The sequence below is a fragment of the Aquarana catesbeiana genome, linkage group LG03 (genome assembly GCF_042186555.1).
Source record: "Aquarana catesbeiana isolate 2022-GZ linkage group LG03, ASM4218655v1, whole genome shotgun sequence".
Taxonomy (NCBI): Eukaryota; Metazoa; Chordata; class Amphibia; order Anura; family Ranidae; genus Aquarana; species Aquarana catesbeiana.
Genome location: NC_133326.1, coordinates 667,814,460 through 667,840,399, shown reverse-complemented (window position 1 = coordinate 667,840,399; position 25,940 = coordinate 667,814,460). Strand labels below are relative to the sequence as shown.

Below are 25,940 nucleotides of genomic sequence, written 5' to 3'. Positions count from 1 at the left end.
CAAACTACGGTATATATATATATATATATATATATATATATATATATATATATATATATATATATATATATATATATATATATATATATATATATATATATATATATATATATATATATATATATATATATGTAGCGCCCTGCTCCTGAAGAGCAGACGCTATTCTTTTCAAATTTAAGTTAGTTGAAGCTACAGTTCAGCTCAGCTTATTATTACCTAAATTTACTGGTTTCTGTACCAGTTTGGCTAGACTGTGAAAATTTCCATCTGACCATGGGTGATGCTGTTACCATTGGTGGATGTTGTAAATACAGTCTGGTTGGACATATTGAATACTCTTTGCTCAGAGACAGTTCGGTGGGAGTGGTTCATCCACCGTGCATTCTGAGTAGGGGTATTTAAGAAGCAGACACCATCTTATTGGGGTTGGCGCTTTCTGACCTCATGGCCCTCCTGGCCTGGGGAATTGCTGTTGCTTAAGATTCTGCCTTGGGGTCGGCAGACCCAAGGCCCAGCTACTAGAAGAAGGCCCAAAGTTTTAGTGGCCTATTGGTCCATAGGATGGTCTCTTTGCTGTCTGGCCTGCAGAAAGAAGCAAGGGACTGTAGCGACCAGGGGAGGACTCTTCAGGAGAGGACCGAGCATAAGGCTGGTATCTTGAGAAGAGCCTGGGAACTCAGTCGGAGACGCATCTGTGATCAAGCACAGCAATCAGTTTATTCAAGATTGTCAGGTCTGTGGCAGAGACCGTATCAAGCACCGCAATCAATTTATTCAAGATTGTCAGGTCTGTGGCAGAGACCATATCAAGCACAGCAATCAGTTTATTTAAGATTGTCAGGTCTGTGGCAGAGACAGACCGTGTCCGAGCATCACATCGGCTGCTAGGTCGGTGAGAGAGACCTATCCGTTGGTTGCTAAATCCAGCTGCGGAAGTGCTGTTCGCTGGATATAGGAATTACCTCTAGCCGCAAGATTCAAGGTACCTGAGTCCCTTTCACCCTCTACCTTGCTATTGCATATTTTGTTTCTTCAATAAAACTTGGAAAAAGGACTAAGTGTTGGAGCCAGTGTTTTCATTTGAGTATCTACTATGGGACCCCTATGACGAACACTGTGAAGATGGTAACGGTAAGCCCAAATCAAAATATCAGCAGCTCCTTCGGGGGTCAGTGCTACATACATATATATTTTTTTTTACAAATAAATATGTGAAAAGTGTGGCGTGCATTTGTATTCAGCCCCCCTGAGTCAATACTTTGTAGAACCACCTTTCTCTGCAATTACAGCTGCAAGTCTTTTTGGGGATGTCTCTACCAGCTTTGCACATCTAGAGAGTGACATTTTTCCCATTCTTCTTTTCAAAATATCTCAAGCTCTGTCAGATTGGATGGAGAGAATCTGTGAACAGCAATTTTCAAGTCTTGCCACAGATTATCAATTGGAGTTTGACTGGGCCATTCTAACACATGAATATGCTTCGATCTAAACCCATTTGATCTAAACCATTCCATTGTAGCTCTGGCTGTATGTTTAGGGTCGTTGTCCTGCTGGAAGGTGAACCTCCACCCCAGTCGCAAGTCTTTTGCAGACTCTAACAGGTTTTCTCCTAAGATTGTCCTGTATTTGGTTCCATCCATCTTTCCATCAACTCTGACCAGCTTACCTGTCCCTGCTGAAGAAAAGCATCCCCACAATATGATGCTGCCACCACCATGTTTCACGGTGGGGATGGTGTGTTTAGGGTGATGTGCAGTGTTAGTGTCCTGCCACACATAACGTTTTGCTTTAAGGCCAAAAGGTTACATTTTGGTCTCATCTGACCAGAGCACCTTCTTCCACATGTTTGCTGTGTCCCCCACATGGCTTCTTGCAAACTGCAAATGGGACTTCTTATGGCTTTCTTTTAACAGTGGCTTTCTTCTTGCCACTTTTCCATAAAGGCCAGATTTGTATAGTGCACGACTAATAGTTGTCCTGTGGACAGATTCTCCCACCTAAGCTGTGGATCTCTGCAGTGGGATTGTAGTCATAACCAATAACAATTGATATTTAATAACATATTACATTATTTGAATGAATAATACTTTGTAAAATACCTGTGGTTTAAATTGGCAGTGGCCTTTTATTTATAGGTATAAATTATAAATCAATTCATATTAACTTTTAATAAATAAAAAATAATCATATTAAATATATTAATAGTACATCAATATAAATATATATCAGTAGCTCAGCCATGTAAGCTCAAGCTATATAAATAAAAACAAAAACAATTATCCATACGCCAGGCTCATAATCTTAAGAAGCCTGGCACCCCACCAAGGCAACAGCCAATTCAACACAGGTTTGAAAATCTAAATTTAAAATGTCTAGAGCAATATCAGATAAATGCACATTGTCTGGTCTATAAAAACCAGGCAAACCGCCTTCCAAGTTCACATGCTGAAAACACATACCATGAACCAAAGGCATGAATTTATCCAAAGACCTATTAATTCGTTTACAAATTTTCTCTAAATACCTATGCTCATAACATAGCAACCAATCAAGTCGAGGGATTGTTTCAGAAAAAATTAACACAGCATCAGGTAAGATAGCATGTAGGCATGACAGATTAAGCTTAATCTGAGAAAGCAATTCTAATGTCTTAGATTTACCAAGATCATTACCAGATAAATGAAAAATAATGATCTGAGGAACAGGCCAGCAATCATGTAAATAAGACAGAATAGAACGGAGATCGCTCCAACGCATGCCACGTCTTCCATACCAATGAACAGCAAAACCAGAATAAGGTAATCCTAAATTATTGCCATAGACTCTCCATTCAGCTCTCTTCTGAGCCCAAAAATATAAGAGTGTCCAATAATCCAGATGACACGTTGAGCTTCTAAAATTAAAAACAAACGTTAGGTCTAACATATGATCTATAACAGTTTGAGCTCCAACCACCAATATCCTTAATCATAGATTCAGTAAGACCTACCAAAGCCGCAGTAGTGGCTGAACATATACGAAACAAGTGAGACGTAATTCGCAGATGTTCCAAACGTAATGCTTTGAGGCATCTACGCAGAACAGCCTTGAACTGATAAATAGTCACCGGAGTACCCGTGACATGAATAAGCAATTGTCTAAAAGACACAGGTCTAATACATACAAATTGCTTAACCAAAGAGAAAACACAATAACGAGCACCAGGATTCGCTCTCAAAGTAATCCATCTACCATGACCCAAATGATCAGTCTTACTCTTACGAAGTAAAACTTGAATATAATCTATTCCAACAAAAATATCACGAAAGAACAAACCTGAGTCATCAGAAATTTTTAGCAGGAGCAATTCAGAAACTCTAAAGGCCCCAAAAAAACATAAGCAAAATGCCAAATTAAATAATAATGATTCATAAGGAGAAAAAACAAACATCCCTAGAAAGGTCACAAAGACGACCCAAAAGGTCAACAGAAATCGGCAATCTCGTATCAGCAATTAATCGATTCCTCTTGTAACCATTTAAGCATGCCTAACAGAGAAAAATGACATACAAGATCTGCCGCCTTGCATGCGCATGAAAAAGGAAACACCTGACAAAGTCTTAATGATATGAGAATGTGAATAACCACGAGACATCAATAAACCCAGAAAAGATAAAACCAATCCCTCAGAAAAAGGGGGCTGATGATTTTCAAAAGAGAGTAAGAAGGAACACCACAAAGACCACGCAGCTTTATAGGAAGCCCACGTGGAATTTGCCAAAGAAGCCCGAACAGCAGCGAAGACAGGATTCACCGAAGGTCCCATAAGTGAGGAGGGCATAATAGGCCAGTAGGATCTGCCTGCGGTACCAAAAGTCGGAATTCCTGAAACTGGGAACGGGACAGAGCATCAGCAATTAGATTGTCTTTACCAGGAATGCATTTGGCTTTGAGCCATATATTAAGATCTAAACATTTAAATACTAACAATCTAAGCACAGCAAGTACTGGAAGAGATTTAGAAGACAAACAATTAAGAGCAAAAACAACACCCTAATTATCAGAATATTGTAAAATACGACGATTCTTATTATGAACACCCCATAATTCCAAAGCCACTAAGACAGGAAAAATTTCCAACAAAACTATATTAGATGTCAGACCTGAATCTTTCCAAGACGTGGGGCACAAATCGGCAGACCAATGCCCATCCCAATAAGCACCATAGCCACAAGATCCAGCGGCATCAGTATGAAGATGTAACGCTGAAGCCGAACAAAAGGGGTTCTGCCATAAACAACTACCATTAAATGTAGATAAAAAACGACGCCACCCTAGAAGATCATCCCTCATTCCAGAAGTAATCCTCACAAAATGAAAAGGAGAAAAAATTCCCGAAATAGCGTGATACAACCGTAGAAAACACGACCCATTGGCAACACTCAAGACGCAAATGCCAACAAACCAAGCAAGGACTGTAAAACTTTCAATCTAACTTTGCATTTAGAAAGAACAAAATCCAATAAAATTCAAATTTTTACAATCTTCACATCAGGTAGACGAAACTCCATGGATACCGTATCAATTTGTATACCGAGAAATTCAAGGCAAGACGTAGGGTAGACAGATTTCTCATCAGCCAACGGTATACCAAACTCCCTACAAACAATCTTAAAAACCGTAAATAAATATAAACAATCAGATGAACCAGCCTTACCAATAAAAAGAAAATCATCTAAATAATGCAGTAAATCATTAGAACCCGTACGAAAACTAACAACCCATTCAATAAATGTAGAAAACAGTTCAAAATAATAACAAAAAAAAGCGAACACCCCATAGGGAGACACTTATTAAAGTAAAATTCATTTTGAAAATAAAAGCCTAAAGAGTTAAAAGCCGACGGGTGGATAGGAAGTAAACGAAATACAGACTGTATGTCAGCTTTAGCAAGCAAAGCAGAAGAACCAACGTTCCTAATTTTAAACAATGCATCATCAAATGAGGAATATTGTACAGAACACCATGACGAGTCAATATCATCGTTCAAAGAAAAACCGATAGGGAAAGATAGATGGTGTATCAACCTAAAAGAGTTTGGCTCCTTTTTCGGAACAATACCAAGTGGCAAAACGCGAAAATTCATGAAAGGAGGAGTAGAAAACTGACCCGCAATCCTACCGGCCTGTAATTCCTTATCTGATTTCTCACAAACAACAGACAAATGAATAGAAACTGAAGGCAAATTCGGAAATATGCGACAACCAGTCCCAGAAAAAGAAGGCAAATGAAAACCAAACAAAAAACCATCACGCAAGACGACTGCCTTCAGAGGCTCTGGGTACTTGTGAAGCCAAGGCAACATGTTTAGAATTTTCACCGGTGTTGTGGCTTTTAAGAAAAAGCTCTTTGGAAGGAGCAGAAGCACTAGAGGACAATTTCTTAAAACAGCGTGAAGCCGGGTGAGAACCAGCACAATGACTACATTCGTGTTTGTATTTACAGCTATTAGGCCATTTACATAGCCCATCATTGAAATGAAAACATACACCCCGGCAATAAATAGGAGCGGGATTGGAAGCATTAACTTTAAACAAAGGTTTCTGAGGCAACAAAAGATTGAGCCATAGACCAACATCTTTTGAGCCCCATTTCATAGATTTGTGTACAGACAATTTTTGGCAAAAGGCCTCATCATGATAAAACCACGAAAAACCAGGGAAATTCTTGTATGCTTCTAAAATGATCTCGACATGCTGGGCTCTACATGATCTCGACATGCTGAGCCTGAACACAGATCAGGATGCTTTTCACCGAACACGCCAGCGTAAATGCAAAACACCTGCAGCTAATTGTTAAAGGAGCGTGGCACAACTTTCTTCCTATCATCATCTCTCCTATCACCATCCCTCTTATCCAATCTATGTTCATGATTGGACCGAAGCAAAGACAAAATTTCAATATACTCCCTCGACCAAATTCTATCTTTCATTGTTCTAGTCAAATGAAAACCCAGGGGGGCATAATTGACACGTCACGACTTCCTTTAAACAAGAGTCTGGAATCAGTGGAGGAATTAGTACCCCAGGAGTATCAGGAAGCATAGGTGCAGTAGCTACCGTTATAGAGATGGAACACTATGCGAGACAGACAAAGGATCCAGCCATACTGAAGCTGCACTCGGAGTTGACTTGGGTTGGTCAACATTAACCCAACTAGCGAATGTGGACAAAAATTTAGAAAATTAACAAAACAGTTCTTGAAATCTTGAAGAATCAGCAAACTCACCAGTAGGGTTGGAAACAATAGCATCAGTATTATTCGCTGAATCAGAGAGCATAGGAGCCTGTGAAATCTCACATTCAGTAGATGTATGGTCAGGCACCATGACAACACGATCAGTCAGCAACGAAGGACCAGCAGAAGATACATTAGGCTGAGAAATACCTGGATCAAGAAAATAATTCAAATTAGGATCTAAAATTCATAATCACTTAACACTGTAGGTTGCAAAACAATACCTTTAGTTTTACAAAGACGCTTTTTTCCAATTTGCATCCTCTCAGCACCAGTCGCCATGACAAAGGGATCTGCAGTCTTTGAAAGACCTGCAGAAGAAGCCTGCGTCACTTTAGCAGAAGCAGCAACACTAGAAAGGGGTTAAAACAACAGTAGGACAATCAGGAAAATTAAAACAAACCAATACAGAAATTATAACACATCAAAAAGAAAATAACCTCTTATGAGTGAATTTCCTATTGACATGCCCATCCGGGGAATTGAACCTGCGAGGTCCTTGTAGATGTATCTGTGTTTTCCTGACAGAATGAACTGCGCATGTGCCAGTGATCCCGTCCGGAGTAGAAGAAGCAATATCATGGATGGAAGGAGGGCGCGGAGGAAACAAAGAAGGCGGAGATTACAACATCATAATCCGAGGCAGAGAGGAACTGTCATGCACTGTGCTGGAAGGAAAAGAAGAATGTCCACTCTGGAAAACCAGAGGATTAGGGGCAGAACAAGGGGAAAACCTGCCCTCAGTAGATAAATGAAGGGAAGAAGATGGGGGGCGAGAGGAACGAACGGACCAGGGAACCGGAGGGTCAGAAACAATGGAGCCAGAGGGGAAAACGGCAGAAGAAGATGGAGGAACCTGTTCCAGGATAGCAGAAGAGCCAGGAAGAGAGAGGCAGTGACGCATCCAAATGTCACCATCGTCAGATGCCGCCCGGTCCATCATCTGGCGAAGTAACTGCTCCATGACAGGTAAGTGTAGATGTGCTCCTCTTCTGATCTTCGCCGTCTTCTGCCCAGTAATGACGCATCCTCTTTTCTTTTATAGGCTGATGCTCATGCCAGAGAACTGTTTGGGGCAACTGACAAACTCATTAACCAATCAAAGGTAAGTAATTTTAGTAAGAATTATTATTTATTTAATTTTTTTTTAATTTTTTTTTTTTTAAATGACTTTAAATGACCACCCGCAGGTGTTGGGGGCAGGGACATTTCATGCCCCGCCCTTCACCTTTATTCCTCCAGAATTACCATGGGCCTCTTAGCTGCTATTCTGATGAATGCTCTCCTTGCCTGACCTGTCAGTTTAGGTGGAAGGCCATGTCTTGGTGGGTTTGCAGTTGTGCCATATTCTTTCCATTTTTGGATGATAGATTGAACAGTGCTCCTTGAGATGTTCAAAGCTTGGGGTATTTTTTTAAACCTAACACTGCTTTAAACTTCTCCACAACCTTATCCCTGACCTGTCTGGTGTGTTCCTTGGCCTTCATGATGCTGTTTGTTCACTAAGGTTCTCTAACAAATCTCCGAGGGCTTCACAGAACAGCTGAAATTATCCTGAGATTAAATTACATACAGGTGGACAAATTAGGTGACTTCTGAAGGCAATTGGTTCCACTAGATTTTAATTAGGCATATCAGAGCAAAGGGGGCTGAATACTAATGCACGCCACATTTTTCACATTTTTATTTGTAAAAAAAATTGAAAACCATTTCCTTCCACTTCACAATTATGTGTCACTTTGTGTTGGTCTATCACATAAAATCCCAATAAAATACATTTACCTTTTTGGCTGTAACATGACAAAATTAGGAAAATTCCAAGGAGTATGAATACTTTCTTAAGGCACTGTATTAAAAGGTTTATTTTAATTGCATATCTGCTTGTAGTAGCATCACTTTTTTTTATTACAAATCAGTTTTTAATAAATTTAATATTATTCATTATTATGTTATGTTTTAATATGATTCCAAGTAATTCAAAGATTAACCAACTAATGTCTGAACTTTGGAAGTACTGTTACCTAATACCAGAAAAACACTTTCCTTCCATCCTTAATTCAAATATTCTGCAAATTTGTTTGGATTGTACAATATAAACAGAGTTGATTAACTTTTGTCTGCCTTTTTTAATTGTCTTTAGTTTTTTAGCTGTTTTCTATAAAAAAAAAACTGTAACCAAATATATTAATACGTGTAGTGTCTTCTCATTATACAGTACACGCTGAATTTACGATATTCACAGTGATATTTCATGATGACATTTGTTTTATAGTCTTTGATTTATTGTGTTACATCACATTTTGTTGTGTTTTGTTGATTATGTAGATGTTCAATCGTTATAGTTTAGAGGGGGTGACTACGTTGTTACATTTTAACCACAGTGGGATTTTTAGATTGTCATTCAAGCGTTAATTTTGTTATGTATCTCGTTTCAATAAACTTTTGTAAAATTTTTTGTCATTTTTTTTTTTATTTCTTGCTTTTATATTATTTTTATGGTTTAGGATAGCTACATGTAAACACATTAACATTTTGTGATCTTTTTGCAGTACTTTATTTTTTAATAAGGTATACATGTAGTGTATATTTTGAAATTCTAATGAACTTTCTTAATTGGTAGAACAATGTCTAAAATGTAGTTCTTTGCAACGCAATGCATTCCGAGGACCCACTAAGTAATTTTATTTACACAGCAACAATTTTTATTAGTTTTAATAGAAAAATATAATGCTCTAATGACACTTCATTTTAAATAATAAATTGTAAATCTAACATAATAGTATAAATAATAAATACTGTAATATTTTTGAAAAATTTTTGAGCAGATTTTGTGTTGTTTCATATTTTTCAAGCAATGATGCTTTCCCACATTACAACATTAAAAAAAAAAATCAAAAGATACACGTTTTTATGTTCTCAGAAATATTATCTTTTAGTATACACAAGGATGTCCAATGCCCATTAAAACTCTAAAATTTTCAGAAATAAAGTTTTTAGTAGGAATGTCATTATTTTATACTGCAAGAAATGTAATTATGTCAATTATCATTGCTTAAATGTTTTCTTATTCACTTTCTTGGGAATGTCAATACATTTTCATCAGCGTGTTTGTCATCGGTTGTTTCCGTTCTTCATAGGACAGAGTTTAGAGTTCCATGTCCTGGGTGGTGGCATTTTCGTGTTAGTGACTTACTGCTGAGGCTATCCATAAATCAGTTGAGGTCTAGGAGTGGTAACCTGTGTATACAAAATAGATGTTTTAGTAATATTAATATTTGTAGTTGCAGTGTCAAAAATAAATAATAATACAAGGATCTGAGGAAATGTATGTGTATGGGGTGAATGGCGCTGCCTATCACCTGAAGAGTGATCCTCTCCAATAACTCACTCCTCCAAGTGAGTATACAATAGGTACATTTTTTGCTGCTATAAATAGAGTGTCCCGTCACCTGAAGGGCGACTCCACACATTGAGTCACTCTTCCCAGGTGAGTATGAAAATGAGTAACTGGTGCCTATTCCCATCAACTAAAAAGGTGATTGCCCATTGGGTCACTTTTACAAGGAAAATGAAAAGGTGTATGTTTAACCTGTGACCTATATTAAGTAATGTGCTAGTATGGCTCTATTCTTCGTGCTATTGGAAACTTTATATCCAACGCCTTGTTCTGAAGTGTTCGTGCAAAAAGTGATGCTAATCTCATCAATTCATCTAATACAGGCAATACTCATTCCTAGAGATACATATATGCAAATTCATATATAATAATAAAGTGATAGTGAATTAATTATGGTATTAAAGAAAAGTATCTAAAGCAAAATCCAGTATTAAAAAGTGTATCAAAAAAGATATAAAAATGAAAATGAATAAAAATGATTATTGAAAAAATATATAATAATGTCCAGTCTTAAATGGTGCAAAAAATCGCAGATTAGAAAGGGACTTGTGCTTTTCCAAAGTGACTCATGCCTGGATTTTCCCACCAGTGTGCAAAGAATCAAGTGACTTCCATTCTCCCCTTCAGTTCCCCACTCACCAGATTCTAGCACCCCTGCAGGGGTAAGACGCATATACTAAGTATACTGTCTGTATCCAGAATGGGCACCTCAACCTTTGGTTCGACAGACACTGGGGTATTCTAATCCCTCAACCTCCTCCTGGGGTGGATCTCTCTCACTGTGATGCTCGCTTCTTCCGTGGCAAAAACACAGGGTATACTTTCAGTCTCATTCAGAAAACACCCTGGTATGGGAAGACCTGGACAGCAAGAAGCCTGAACAGAAGTCTTACCCAAAGCAGCTCTGTGATTTTTTTGCACCATTTAAGACTGGACTTTATTACGGTATACATTTTTTCAACAATCATTTATTTGAATCATTCTAAAGGTAAACCTCCCAAAACAGTACGAGAACCCATTTATCACTCCACCAGATTCATAACCACATTTCACTACCGATATAAAAAAATGGAGAATATACTTAGCAACCACTGGAATATACTGCAACAGAACCCCCATTTAAGAAACATTCTTCCAGGGAAACCGAGAGTGACCTACCAAAAGGCCCCCAATCTCAAAAACAAGATAGCTCCCAATAAACTAAAACCTGTTCATATCAGTCCTAGTCCTCTGGTTCTTATACCCCTTGTGGGCATGTACCAGTGCCTAAAGGCTTTGTGCAAAACTTGTCAATTTGTCCAACATGGAAAGAAATCTTTTTGCACTAAGAGTAGAACTTAGCTGGACAACTTTTTCAATTGTTCATCAGACTTTGTGGTCTATGGACTCACTTGCCCCTGTGGGTTGATATATGTTGGCTGCACCATCCACCCTCTTAGGCAGAGGTTCGGCCAACATAGAAGACTCATTGAACGGGGCAAGGATAAACTTAGTGTCCCATAGTATTTTGCAGAGTTTCATCAAAAATCCACTGCTGGCCTGCAGGTGTGGGTGATAGAACAAATACCAAGGTCTCTCACGCAGAGCGTTTAAAAAAACTATGCGCAAGAGAGACCTTCTGGATTTACAATGGAGGCCTCAACGATGGCATTGAGATTGCCACAGTATTATAATCTTGGTCCATTGATCTGAATTGACTCTATAATAGATTATATATAGCCATGTGTGTGTGCTCTTATACTTATTACATCATTTATATTGATCTGTTCTTATTCATTTTTAATCACACCGTTTATCATTATCGCAGGATTTCATCTTCATTTCCCATGGGGGTAGCTGGGTCAAAGCCCTTGTGAGTATTCACCTTGAAGGCCTGGAGATGACCCACATAGTTACATTCTCCTCCCCTACCACCTTCCCCTCCTACATACTTCCTTTAGTTTCTCTCAGTTTCGCTCCTTTTTCTCTCCCCCCGCCTGCACACTTTGCCACTCTCTCTCACTTTTTCAATCCTGCTTGTATATATGTGTGTGCATGATTATATATACATGTGTATATGTCGTTATATTGAGAATGGTGCACACTGGACAGGTGACCACAGTCACCTTCTAGTGAGCTCTCTATAATCTATTAAGTCTATAATTAATCATGTAATAATCCTTCGATTAATTGTCTAACTTTTTATTAATTTGTTTTTTAATGAATCTATTTATTGATTCGTTAGTGTTGCATTTATGTATTTTAACATGAGCCTCTTTCCTTCTTTTTTTCTGTGTTTAGTAATATTCTTTTTCTTCTGTGTTCAGTAATACTGTGAGATTTTTATATGAATTTTACGTGTTCCCCATATCGTATGTGATGCACTTTATGTCTCCATCAATCATTGCATATGCACACCCACTGACTCCGCCCCTTGTCCCAGTATTTAAGACTGCTCCCCTATCCCATCCTTTATGCTTGAAAAAGGAGTGCGGCTGTCACACCAATCGCAGGGCGAAAGCTCGGAAACGCGTCGCATGTTAGTGACATCACAGCCCCACGCCTCCACATGCCTTACAAGCCTCGCTCTGGATGAGATCTGACACCGCATGGCGGTCTTTCATCTTGCAAGCGGTGATCAACGAGGACAAACAAGGAACAGCAGCGCTGAGAGCCCTGGCTTTGACAGCTCACCACCTTCACACCCTCCCCTGGATATTTGATGTCCCAGCAGGACTCCACTATACTAGTGAGAAGTGGACCTCACCGTGACCTGATCATCCACTTTGACCCTGCCCCTGGACGGTATCCAGCTCACCTATGTGCAACATTGCTTTCTCTCATGTGAGTTGATATTGCTTTTTTTTTAATTAAAGTGTATACTATTTATTCAGAGGCACCCCTCTCCTTGTTTTTCTCAGCTCTACTCGATTTCTGGCTTCTGGTCTATTTTGGTGGCAGCCCTGACTCGCAGACCCATTATCCATCATAATAATTTACCCATTGCTGGTTTTTATTATATTATGGTCATCTTTGAGGTACTAGTGTGTTGCGCCTTTTACTTGTATTTAGCCTTCTAATCTGGGATGTGGAAGGAGAGTGAGCTGAACCACTGAGTCAGTGACGAAGGGAGGAGCAGAGGGAGAAGACCAGCTCAGTCACTGCTAGGAGAGTGGGGGGAACTAGGTTGCTAAAAGAATTACTTGAATTACTACAGTGCTGTAAAGTTTTAAAGTGAATTGTTTCATAGTGTCCGCAGCTACCAACATAAGTGAGGGCGTGTTTAAAGCTAATTTTCTTGCTTGTGTAGCACCCTCTAGTTAGTGAGGTTTTTTCTGGCAGTGTAGGTAAATTTAGGCAGGCCTAGCTGGCTGCTAGGCCTGTTTGTTTTCATTCGGGGCTGGGAGTGGCTAAGGACAGCAGCTGATGACTCACAGGCACTTCTCGGTTTCCTCCCTCTTCCTTCTGCCATTTTCAAGAAGGAGAGGAGGGGAAGAGAGGTGGAGCTGCCTGTGGTATCTTAGGAATCCTTGACCAATCCCCAACTTGGATTGGCCGGGGGCAGGCCTCCTTAAATAACTGGGGTCAGCCCAGCTGGGGAGGAGTGGTCGGGTGGAAGAGATGGAGTGAGAGATGTGTCGTGGCTGTTGGGCCCCACAGGGAGCTCCCCAGTCTGGGGGGGTGACCCTGGGCTGGGCTCGGATGCATCCAGGAGGAGGGACGAGATCCTGGAAGGAGAGGCACATGAGAGAGCAAGTAGAGGACAGCGGGAGAGAACACTTTTAAGGGTCTGCATGGAGGACTACTGGTCGCAGCCAGGAGGGCTGGTGAGTGAGCACAGTCAGGAGGACTGGGGAGGCACACCAGAGAGAACTGGGAGATGTGGCCACAAGCAGACAAGGTTAACAGAGTTCACTCCAAGGTTCAGGGTCACAGGCAAACAGGGATGGTCGGGGACACGCCAAAGGTCAGGGTCACGAGCAGACAGGAATAGTTAAGAACAGGCCAAAGTCGGTAACTGGAATCAGACATAGGAAACAGAGCAAGTACACACAGGGGCTAACACACAATGGTTGATCAGCCCTGCTGTCTTGCAGTGCACAGGTTAATATAGTGTTCCCTGATAGGGCCTGGGGTGGGGCCATGCTTAGAGGAGAGGTTATAAAACCAGTCATGTGAGAGGCAGCTGGTCTTTAGAGATGAACACATGGAGACAAGTAAGCTGACAGAGAAACTCTATTGCATAACCATGACAAAGGGGTCTTTGCAGCCAGGCTGGCTGGCAGGGCCTGAAGAGAGCTATCGGGGAGCGGTAGCTGAATAGAGGACAGCTAGCACCTGGACTATTCTACGCCACAGGGGCCCGAGGTCCCTGGCTGCAAAAAGGCAGTTCATTGAGGCCTGGCTGAAGCAGTGTCAGGCCTACCCATGCAGTGCTAGCTGGTCTGGAGGAGTGACAGTCTGCAGCAAAGTAAGTGCTGGTGGAGGAACAGTCTGCAGCAAGAGAAGTGCTGGAGGAGAAAACGGTGAGCAGCAAGTGTTTATGCTGGAGAGAGAAGAGTGAAGTGTATATACAGGACTGTATATAGGAGTCCTCATCCCCTTCCAAGTTTAATCCCCCTCAGTGATCATTAAAATAAAGGACAGAAAGCTGCACAAGGGGAAATAAAAAATATAGAATCCTGCACACCAGAGCTCTGCTTTTGTTTTCAGAAGATCCTCCTATGCCATTCTGCATCCAGAATCCAATTGGTACATACCATAGCTCCTCCTGTTTGAAATGGCGAAGACCCTCCCATTACAGATGAAACTGTTGGTGGCCCTATCCAGAAAAAAATGCTCACCCCTCATTTGTCTCCATGCTGATGTTTGCAGGATGGGATAAATTTCACAATAATGCTTCCCCTAGTGGCATCTCCGGACCGTTCAACCTGAGCGTTTGCACCAGGGGTCTCAAACTGGCGGCCCTCCAGCTGTTGCAAAACTACAAGTCCCACGAGGCATTGCAAGGCTGGCATGACTCCCACAAGCAGAGGCATGATGGCATTTGTATTTTCACTTCAACTGGAGGGCCATCAGTTTGAGACTCCTGGTTTGCGCAATGTGCCCTCCTGCTTCCAACTTAGGTTAGTAGTGTCCACTCTAGGTTGTTCAAGTTCCACAGGTCTCCTTCCATAGCTTTGTGCGCTGCACACTACTCCCAATAGCAGCATCTGTCTTGGGAGGACCTTCAACATTCTATTGGGTGGAGCTGTGGTATGTACTACTTACTGGATATGGAATTGCAGTGGGATTTTCTGAACATCATCCTGAAAGGGAAGCTTACACTTAAGCTTATTTCCAGTAATCTGTAGAAATTGACCTGTTGTTGCATGCATCTGTTTATGTAGTTCTTAGATGCAAGGGTGAAAGTCAAAAAATACTTTGATGTCCTTTTTCTTTTAGCATAACCTAGCTGTGCCTTCTATTTTTTTCAAATATAAATCCATCTGCATCTAAAAATACAGTGAATATGAGGCTTTTTTCCACTATCTCGGCGCTAAAGATACGTCAGGTTTCATATGATAAATAGAACTTCCACACTTGTAACCATAAATGTCATCACTGTGTAATAATAATAAAAAACAGCTGCCGCTTAATATGCAAGCGCATAAATGTCGGTAAAAAGAATAATAATAACAATTGCACAGATCCAAATCAGGTGCCTAAAATTATAATAGCAGCACTACTATCATAAAGTTTATGATCAGCTTTCATGTGTATATAGTAAACATGCCATGCTGCTTCCTTATCAGACAAACTTGTCTGACAAGTTTGTCTGATAAGGAAGCAGCATGGCAGATAATTGAGATAACGGAATTACACTATTGGAGCCTTTTTTTGTACTCTGAGAACCGATGGATATGCTGTGATACCGCCCTTGTCTCTGAGGAAAGCTGTGGTTTATCAATCCATGCCTGATACATACAACCCTCTGGTGAGTGTAAATCCCAAAGGGGAGTGTGGTGCACAGATTGCGGTGTGGTGTATTTTATGATACAACATAGCAAGATTTCCATCTGAGGTTTCTCAGACTGTCTTCTCACATCATCTGTCAATTACCTACCTACTACTTATGTGTACCATATAAACATGAAAGCTGATCATAAACTTTATGATAGTAGCGCTGCTATAATAAATTCATCTGTAAACATATTATTTTTCTAATGAAAAGACAAGATTTTATCATGTGTCCCCTCACATACCTGCATTCCTGTGTTTACCCTTTCCATGGATGGTCGAAACCCACTGTCGTTTGAGTCAGAGCTCACAAATCCTAAAACAGACATACAGTACATATATAAAGACTTTAACATGATTACTATTAAATATTCCTGGAAATATATTAAAGTCTGTATCAATAATACTATATATATTTTTTTTTATCTTATGTACTCTATTTAATCCAGTATTAAACCCAATTCCAAAAAAGTAATACACTATATTAGCAAATGTATTGGGACGCCTGCCTTTACACGCACATGAACTTTAATGGCATCCCAGTCTTAGTCCATAGGGTTCAATATTGAGTTGGCCCACCCTTTGCAGCTATAACAGCTTCAACTCTTCTGGGAAGGCTGTCCACAAGGTTTAGGAGTGTGTCTATGGGAATGTTTGACCATTCTTCCAGAAGCGCATTTGTGAGGTCAGGCACTGATGTTGGACGAGAAGGCCTAATTCATCCCAAAGGTGTTCTATTGGGTTGAGGTCAGAGCTATGTGCATTCTAGTCAAGTTCCTCCACCCCAAACTTGCTCATCCATGTCTTTATGGACCTTGCTTTGTGCACTGGTCCAAATCATTTGGTGTAGGGGGGGATTATGGTGTGGGTTTTTTTTTTCAGGGGTTGGGCTTGGCCCCTTAGTTCCAGTGAAGGAAACTCTTAAGGTGTCAGCATACCAAGACATTTTTGACAATTTCATGCTCCCAACTTTGTGGGAACAGTTTGGGGATGGCTCCTTTCTGTTCCAACATGACTGCTCACCAGTGCACAAAGCAAGGTCCATAAAGACATGGATGAGCGAGTTTGGGGTGGAGGAACTTGACTCACTGTACTAACTATGCAATGTTAGTACAGCGATCTCCCCACTGAGGTATATTGTTCTGACAGGGGGACACACCAGTCAGCCCTTGCAACCATTGGCTGCAAATACTGATCGGATGCTGATCAGCAGCTGTTTTTCCAGCATGCCCATTTGACAGAAGCCAAACGTTCAGCCAGCTTCTGTCAGAAATAGCTGCTGTACACACGGGCCGAATATCAGCAGGTTTCTGTTGAACCAACCGATACCGGCCCATATCCCGGCATGTGTACCAGGCTTAATACTATTGTCAATGAATTCTGAATGATCATAGATGTGATCTGAAACTGATGTCTGACGTATGCCATCTGCACAAGCCCAAAGCTCACCAACACAGTCTAAAAATCTCTTCAAAGAGAATGAAATCCTCACATAAACAGTTTTCCCGACTGGAAGACTTCAGTTCAGTTTTTGTAACAACTCAAACTTTTGCACTTATCTTTATTTTAGGTTGTGGTGAAAGTCATCACTAGGACGATTTGAGAGGGTGACAGTAATAATACCTTGGGCAATTAGGAGGGTGATACACATGGCAGATGCTAGGGCACTGAATGGTTGTGATAAGAGTTAGGAACTGACCAAATGTGTCTTTTATGATCCCTCACCTTCTCTGGTCTTGTTTCTTGGGTTTCTTTGAAAACCATATGGCTCTCGGACGTCCTTATATGAACGCAATTCTGGCTGTATCATTCTAATTTTAGAAAAATAAAATATACATTTAAAAGTGGTAAGATAAAAAAAAAATGTATCTTCTGACATTTTTGCTAAATAGGCTATGATCCTTTAATTTATTTTTTTCTTTTGTATGAATAAATCACTCACTTCATTCTGTCTGAACGATACTGACGTCTATACGAGAAGTAGACCAGAATTAAAATTAAAACAAGGAGAACAACCAGACCAACAGTGACTCCAGCGATGACCCCAGGTTTACTGATAGCTGTTTCGCATTGATCCCCTGTGTACCAGTAGCTGGATGAAATCTGACAGCTGAGAAGAAGTTTTGAGAATGGAGAATGAGTACAGATCGCCTTGGTACAAAAATTAGAGTTTGCATTGTATGAATGCTAAAGAGGAGGGACAAGGAAAAATTACACGGAACAGACTTTGCTATAGACAGAGTAATGATTTTAGTAATTTGAATAGTAGATGACAGTGCCTTCTTGGAGCAGAAAGTATTTACATGGATTCTTTGCATCGAGTATTCTGCACCCTAAACCCTCTTCCCTACATTTTGTTCAAGATCTGCAATAAAAGGTAAAAAGACCCCTAAACTGAACCTGAACTTGTTGGTAGACAGCCTCTGGACTGGTAAGGGGGGCCCAATTTATTTCCAGCTACCACTTTGGAAGTTAGCACACAATATTGTGCTGTATCTGTGCTATAAACCAAATGTTCTGAAAGTTTAGTTGGAACAGAGCCATAAAGGAAGGGTTTGCATGACTTCAACAAATATCAAACATTGGGCAACCACTTACCGACCGCAATCTGTAAATATACGTTTTGGCTTGCAAGTGGTTTACCAGGGTTATGGCTAAAGTTTTCAGCCAGCAATTGTCTTTCTCATGAAAGTGGCCCGAGCGGCTAATTAGGTTGCTGTCAGAAGCAGCGGGAGGGGTCGTTCCCCCATCCTGCCGCTCACTGGTGTTTCTCAGGCTTGCCGTTTTTACTGGTCCGACGGTTCACACAGCTGGCCATAGAGGTCCTCTATGATCTTGGATGACTGGAGCAACATCATTACGTCACTTCTGGTTTAGGGCGGAAGTAAACTTTCTTTCTTTTGATCCTTTGCTTTTAAAAGTAGAAGAGAGATGGGGTCTTATAGACTAAAGATCTCTCCATAAAGAGGACCTGTCATCCCTTAAGTCTATTACAAGGGATGTTTACATTCCTTGCAATAGGAATAAAAGAGATAGAAAAATAAATAAATAATTGGACAATGTAAAAAAATAAATAAACAGTGTTTGCACCACACATGTGAGGTATCGACGTGAACGTTAGTGCAAGAGCAATAATTCTACTGCTGGACCTCCTCTGTAACTCTAAATAGGTAATCTGTGAAAAAATTTAAAGTGTCGTCTATGGAGATTTTTAAGTATAATAGTTTGTCGCCATTCCGCGAGTGTGCACAAATTTAAAGCGTGACATGTAATGTATATATGTACGCAGTATAACATCATTTTTTTTTAATATTGTATCAAAAATGTGGGTTATATATTGTGTTTTTTTGCATTACAATTCATTAAAAATTTGCAACAATCGTCATTTTATTCCCTAGGGTCTCTGCTAAATATATATATATCTCACAAAAAAGAGTAGACCCCTCACATTTTTGTAAATATTTTATTCTAACTTTTCATGTGACAACACTGAAGAAATGACACTTTGCTACAATGTAAAATAGTGAGTGTACAGCTTGTATAACAGTGTAAATTTGCTGTCTTCTCAAAATAACTCAACGCACGGCTATTAATGTCTACACCGCTGACAACAAAAGTGAGTACACCCCTAAGTGAAAATGTCCAAATTGGGCCCAATTAGCCATTTTCCCTCCCCGGTGTCATGTGACTTGTTAGTGTTACAAGGTCTCAAGTGTGAATGGTGAGCAAGTGTCTTAAATTTGGTGTTATCGTTCTCATTCTTTCATACTGGTCACTGGAAGTTCAACATGGCACCTCATGGCTAAGAACTCTCTGCAGATCTGAAAAAAAGAATAGTTGCTCTACATAAAGATGGCCTAGGCTATAGGAAGATTGCCAAAACCCTGAAACTGAGCTGCAGCACAGTGGCCAAGACCATACAGCGGTTTAACGGGACAGGTTCCACTCAGAACAGGCCTCACCATGGTCGACCAAAGAAGTTGAGTGCACGTGCTCAGCGTTATATCCAGAGGTTGACTTTGGGAAATAGACTTATGAGTGCTGCCAGCATTGCTGCAGAGGTTGAAGGGGTGGAGGGTCAACCTGTCAGTGCTCAGACCATACGCCGCACACTGCATCAAATTGGTCTGCATGGCTGTCATCCCAGAAGGAAGCCTCTTCTAAAGATGATGCACAAGAAAGGCTGCAAACAGTTTACTGAAGACAAGCAGACTAAGGACATGGATTACTGGAACCATGTCCTGTGGTCTGATGAGACCAAGATAAACTTATTTGATTCAGATGGTGTCAAGCGTGTGTGGCGGCAACCAGGTGAGGAGTACAAAGACAAATGTGTCTTGTCTACAGTCAAGCATGGTGGTGGGAGTGTACAGCTTGTATAACAGTGTAAATTTGCTGTCCCCTCAAAATAACTCAACACACAGCCATTAATGTCTAAACAGCTGGAAACAAAAGTGAGTACACCCCTAAGTGAAAATGTCCAAATTGGGCCCAAATTGTCAATATGTTGTGTGGCCACCATTATTTCCCAGCACTGTCTTAGCCCTCTTGGGTATGGAATTCACCAGAGCTTCACAGGTTGCCACTGGAGTCCTCTCCCACTCCTCCATGATGACATCACAGAGCTGGTGGATGTTAGAGACCTTGCGCTCCTGCACCTTCCGTTTGAGGATGCCCCACAGATGCTCAATATGGTTTAGGTCTGGAGACATGCTTTGCCAGTCCATCACCTTTACCCTTGGCTTCTTTAGGAAAGTCAGTAGTCGTCTTGGAGGTGTGTTTGGGGTCTTTTTCATGTTGGAATACTGCCATGTGGCCCAGTTTCCGAAGGGAGGGGATCATGCTTTGCTTCACAGTACATGTTGGCATTCATGGTTTCCTCAATGAACTGTAGCTCCCCAGTCCCGGCAAGCACTCATGCAGCCCCAGACCATAACACTCCCACCACCATGCTTGACTGTAGACAAGACACATTTGTCTTTGTACTCCTCACCTGGTTGCCGCCACACACGCTTGACACCATCTGAGTCAAATAAGTTTATCTTGGTCTCATCAGACCACAGGACATGGTTCCAGTAATCCATGTCCTTAGTCTGCTTGTCTTCAGTAAACTGTTTGCAGCCTTTCTTGTGCATCATCTTTAGAAGAGGCTTCCTTCTGGGATGACAGCCATGCAGACCAATTTGATGCAGTGTGCGGCGTATGGTCTGAGCACTGACAGGTTGACCCCCCACCCCTTCAACCTCTGCAGCAATGCTGGCAGCACTCGTAAGTCTATTTCCCAAAGTCAACCTCTGGATATAACGCTGAGCACGTGCACTCAACTTCTTTGGTCGACCATGGTGAGGCCTGTTCTGAGTGGAACCTGTCCCGTTAAACCGCTGTATGGTCTTGGCCACTGTGCTGCAGCTCAGTTTCAGGGTTTTGGCAATCTTCCTATAGCCTAGGCCATCTTTATGTAGAGCAACTATTCTTTTTTTCAGATCTGCAGAGAGTTCTTAGCCATGAGGTGCCATGTTGAACTTCCAGTGACCAGTATGAAAGAATGAGAACGATAACACCAAATTTAAGACACTTGCTCACCATTCACACTTGAGACCTTGTAACACTAACGAGTCACATGACACCGGGGAGGGAAAATGGCTAATTGGGCCCAATTTGGACATTTGCACTTAGGGGTGTACTCACTTTTGTTGTCAGCGGTGTAGACATTAATAGCCGTGCGTTGAGTTATTTTGAGAAGACAGCAAATTTACACTGTTATACAAGCTGTACACTCACTATTTTACATTGTAGCAAAGTGTCATTACTTCAGTGTTGTCACATGAAAAGATATAATAAAATATTTACAAAAATGTGAGAGGTGTACTCACTTCTGTGAGATACTATATATATATATATATATATGTATATATATATATATATATATATATATATATATATATATATATATATATATATATATGTATATATATATATATATATATATATATATATATGTGTAGCGCTGGTAGATTTTTCAATCTACCGCTTATAGGTAAATTTAGTGGGTCATCTGTTCTGTACATAGTTCAGATTCAGTTTATTGTCAGATTTAGCCTCTGTTCTAGTTTGGCTGTGTTGCATGTAGTTTCACACTGTGCCTGTGGGTGTCATTGTCACCATGGGTTGGTGTTGGAAAGGCAACATGCTGAAGTGTATGAGTGCTCCTCTGTCCCGGAGATAACTCGGCGGAGGTGGTCCTCCGAGTTGCATTCTGGGAGAGGGTATTTATGGGACAAACGCCATGTTTAGAGGGGTTTTTCCACCTCGAGGCCCTCCTGGCCTAGAGGTATGCGTCAGTGAGTTCTACCTCGTAGCTCTCCGGCCTGGAGGGTTACGTTGCTGCAGCCAGGTAGGTAGACCCAGAGGCCTGTCTGGGGTCTGCTGTCGTGGGGATGGTCCTGTGCTGTCTGTCCTGCGGTAAAAAGCTGGACAATCAGGAAGATCCAGGGGAGGACCCATCTTGGAAGGGACCATGCAAGGCTGGTCTTAAGAAGGGCCTGGTGACTCGATTGGAGGACGCATCCTAAACTACCCTACCGCACAAGTACTGCCGGGTTGGCTTAAAGGTCCTGGTACTGTGTTTGCTGTTCATCGAAAACCACTACATCCTGTGGCAGAGGATCGTACGGGTTTTATTCCACTCAAGTCTGTGGCAGAGACTTTTTGTTCATGCTGCGTACCGGCTACTAGGTTAGTGAAAGAGACCTATCCAGGCGGGCAAAGATTTAATCCTGAGCTGAGGAAACATTCATCCTAAAGATTTCAATTGCTTAGTGCTACGCCAAGAAAAGGTATTTGAACTTCCCTGCAACTCTTCTTCTACCTCTTTCCTGCTACTTTTTCCAGTTATCTCCCATTAAAGCATTGGAAAAAACACTCATGTGACTGGTGCCTACACTGTTTGACAGCAGCTCCACAGTGAGTTAGTGCTACATATGTATGTATGTGTATATATATATATATATATATATATATATATATATATATATATATATATATATATATATATGTATATATATATATGTATGTATATATATATGTATATATATATGTATATATGTATATATATATATATATATATATATATATATATATATATATATATATATACACACATGTATTTATGTATATATATATATATATATATATATATATATATATATATATATATATATATAATCGTTTGGGGTTGTAAGTACTTTTCTAGCAAAAAATACAGATTTTTACTTGTGAACAAAAAGTGCCCGAAAAGGCCTGGTCTTCAAGTGGGTAATATCATTTTTTGGAATTTGTGAGAGTTGCGGATACCTTTTTTTTAGAAAACTCTGCTGTGTTATACAAGGAGGAGGTAAAGTAAACTGTAAAAAGAAATCATAGTTTATAATTCTCTATTCAGGAATATTTCTCTAGGCAAACACAGAGTTTTTCTATGCATCTCTTTGATAGATACATCTCTGGCTAATATACTGTGTATGTTAAAGATAATAATGAATAAGAAGATAAGTTATGGTTGATACTTACTAGCACAGAGGACCTTTGTTTGCTAGTGAGCACTGTCCATGGTGACAGTCTAACCGATATTTATTCAATGTGAGGCCGCTGCAGTTGTTAACACAATAGAGCTCAGTGGTCCCATTTATACCATAATAATATTTCCGTAATTCTGGGTCGATGTCCACAAAAGAGCACAAATCTGAAATTTTAAGATAAAAAAACTTTTTGAAAAAAAAAGATACAGAACAATGAGTGATAGATAGAGTTAAATTTCTCAGTGCATTCTCTACACTGCACTTATGAACAAAGCAAAAATAAATGTAATAAAATGGAGAAAAGAGTACCTGATATATCGATTAATGTTGTGTTGACAATTGGGGACTTGAAGCAAAAGGTGTCTGCAAAATAAAGAAACAAATTTTTTAGGGCTACTTGGGGATTACAAAAGTTTAACTAGAAAGTTACATAAGAATGTATTTTATTATTTTTTTTGCTTAAAGTGGTTGTAAAGTCAGAAGGTTTTTTATCGTAATGCATTCCTTGCATTAGGATAAAAAGCCTTCTGTGTGTAGCAAGCCCCCTCAGACCCCCTAATACTTGCCTGAGGTCCCTCTAGCTCTAGCGATGTTGTAGGAATGTCTCAGCCATACGGGACTCCCCTCCTCAGTGGCTGAGACAGCAGCGTGGCGCCATTGTCTCCCGCTGCTGTCAATAAAAGTCAGTCAGCCAATAAGAATAGAAAGGGGGTGGGGCCAGGCTGCAGCTCTGTGTGTGAATGGACACAGGGAGCTGTGACTTTGCTCGGGTGCCCCCATGGCATGCTGCTTGCTGTGGGGGCACCCAACAGAAGGGAGGGGCCAAGAAAGCCGAAGAGGGACCCAAGAAGAGGAGGATCTGGGCTGCTCTGTGCAAATCCACTGCATCAGAGGAGGTAAGTATGATATGTTTGTTATTTTTAATTTAAAAAAAAACAAGACTTTACAATCGCTTTAACTTTCAAGTTTGCTTTAGCAATTTCTGTATCGTGGATTCAGCTACAGCTAACTACAATGTATTCTTTCTTATTTACATTTTAACAGTATTGTGTTTTAGCTGATCAATGCCAACATAGCTGCTGATATCGGCTATGATATATCAAAGTGACAACAGGTCTTAGCATTTGGTGGACTCCAGAGGTATGTCTTTGTATCTCTAACTGTAACCCCTGATACCTACCCCAGGTGACAAACTGTCCTAAATACAAGGATACCAAGTAGCTGTAGTTTGTATAAAGCCTAAAATCAAATGGGCAACTATGTGGCAATCGGGCAACTATGTGGCAAAAGAGGTCTAATGTTGATAAATGCAAAGTTATGCACTTGGGGGCTAAGAATATGCACACATCAAACATACTAGGGGAAGTACAACTGGGGGGATCAATGGTGGAGAAGGATCTGGGGGTTTTGGTAGATCATAAGCTTAATAATAGCATGCAATGCCAAGCTGTGGTTTCCAAAGTGAGCAAAGTCCTTTCTTGTATTAGGAGAGGTATGGACTCCAGAGAGAGAGATCTAATGTTGCCCCTGTACAAATCAACAGTAAGACCTCATCTGGAATATGCAGTTCAGTTTTGGGCACCAGTTCTCAAAAAGGATATCGGGGAACTGGAGACACAGGCCAACCAAACTGATAAGAGGAATGGAGGAGCTCAGCTATGAGAAAAGATTAGAGGAACTGAATTTATTCTCTTTTGAGAAGAGGAGATTAAGTGGGAATATGATCAACATGTACAAATACATAAGTGGTCCATATAGTGAACTTGGTGTTGAGTTATTCACTTTAAGGTCATTACAGAGGACATCTAGAAGAAAAAAGATTTACTCTCCAAATACAGAAAGGTTGTGGAATAAACATGAAATAGACTCCCTCAAGAGCTGGCCAGCTCAGTAGATAAAAAAAGTCCTGGATTCTTTCCTAAATGTACATAATATAACTGGGTACTAACATTCATAGGTAAAGCTGATCCAGGGAATATACAATTGTCTTTCGGGGGGATCAGGAAGGAATTTTTTCCCCTGCTGTAGCAAATTGGTTTGCTGGGGTTTTTCGCCTTCCTCTGGATCAACTGTTGGTATAGGATTGTGAATATAGGATTGTATGAATTTTCTTTTCTTTTTTATTGGTTGAACTAGATGGACGTGTGTCATTTTTTAACCTGACTAACTATGTAACTATGTAAAAGTTCACCTTCTATTATAGTAAGTCCACTTCAAAGAGAAGTATGCCCTAACATTTTTTGGCTACACTTCTCTTTTAGATCACAAAAGTACATTTACTAATGTTCTCCTGTGAGGCAGAGCCAAGGGACAGCTGCATAGTTTCATGGATGGTGCAGCATGGAGTTGAATATGTATGTCTGTTATTTTTTGCTAACCCCTATACTTTTTTTTCGTGTGTGTCCCATTGGGCATTTTTTTCTGTTTATTCCTGTCCCAGAGACACAACAGGAAGTGAGAGAAAAGCTCTACAAAATGAGGGGAAATTCCCTCTTAGAAAGATATCACCAGAACATGTGTCACCATTGCAAGATTTACCATCGCCCCTTGTGACAAACATAATGCTTTGAATGCCTATCACTTTCTGTCCTATTGACAGTGTTCACCAGTAAGAATGAGCTACCATATCAATTATTACATTACTTGGGGAAGCAAATTATAAACCTATATTATGATGTATTTAATTCTGAGCAGGATCACTAAGTTTGCTCCTC

The 25,940-nt window shown here is 40.4% G+C and overlaps 1 protein-coding gene across 1 annotated transcript in view; it reads right to left on the bottom strand.

The window, feature by feature from the left end:
• Positions 1-8,806: 8,806 nt before the first annotated feature.
• LOC141133458 (uncharacterized) overlaps positions 8,807-25,940 on the bottom strand; it is a 68,792-nt gene continuing 51,658 nt past the window's right edge. Inside the window, exons 7-12 of the mRNA XM_073622846.1 lie at positions 23,536-23,589; positions 23,219-23,390; positions 17,595-17,762; positions 17,378-17,463; positions 15,898-15,968; positions 8,807-9,513 (exon numbers count right to left, since the gene is read on the bottom strand). Of these exons, the coding sequence (XP_073478947.1) occupies positions 9,478-9,513; positions 15,898-15,968; positions 17,378-17,463; positions 17,595-17,762; positions 23,219-23,390; positions 23,536-23,589 (587 nt within the window). The 3' untranslated portion in view covers positions 8,807-9,477. The remainder of the gene's footprint in view (positions 9,514-15,897; positions 15,969-17,377; positions 17,464-17,594; positions 17,763-23,218; positions 23,391-23,535; positions 23,590-25,940) is intronic.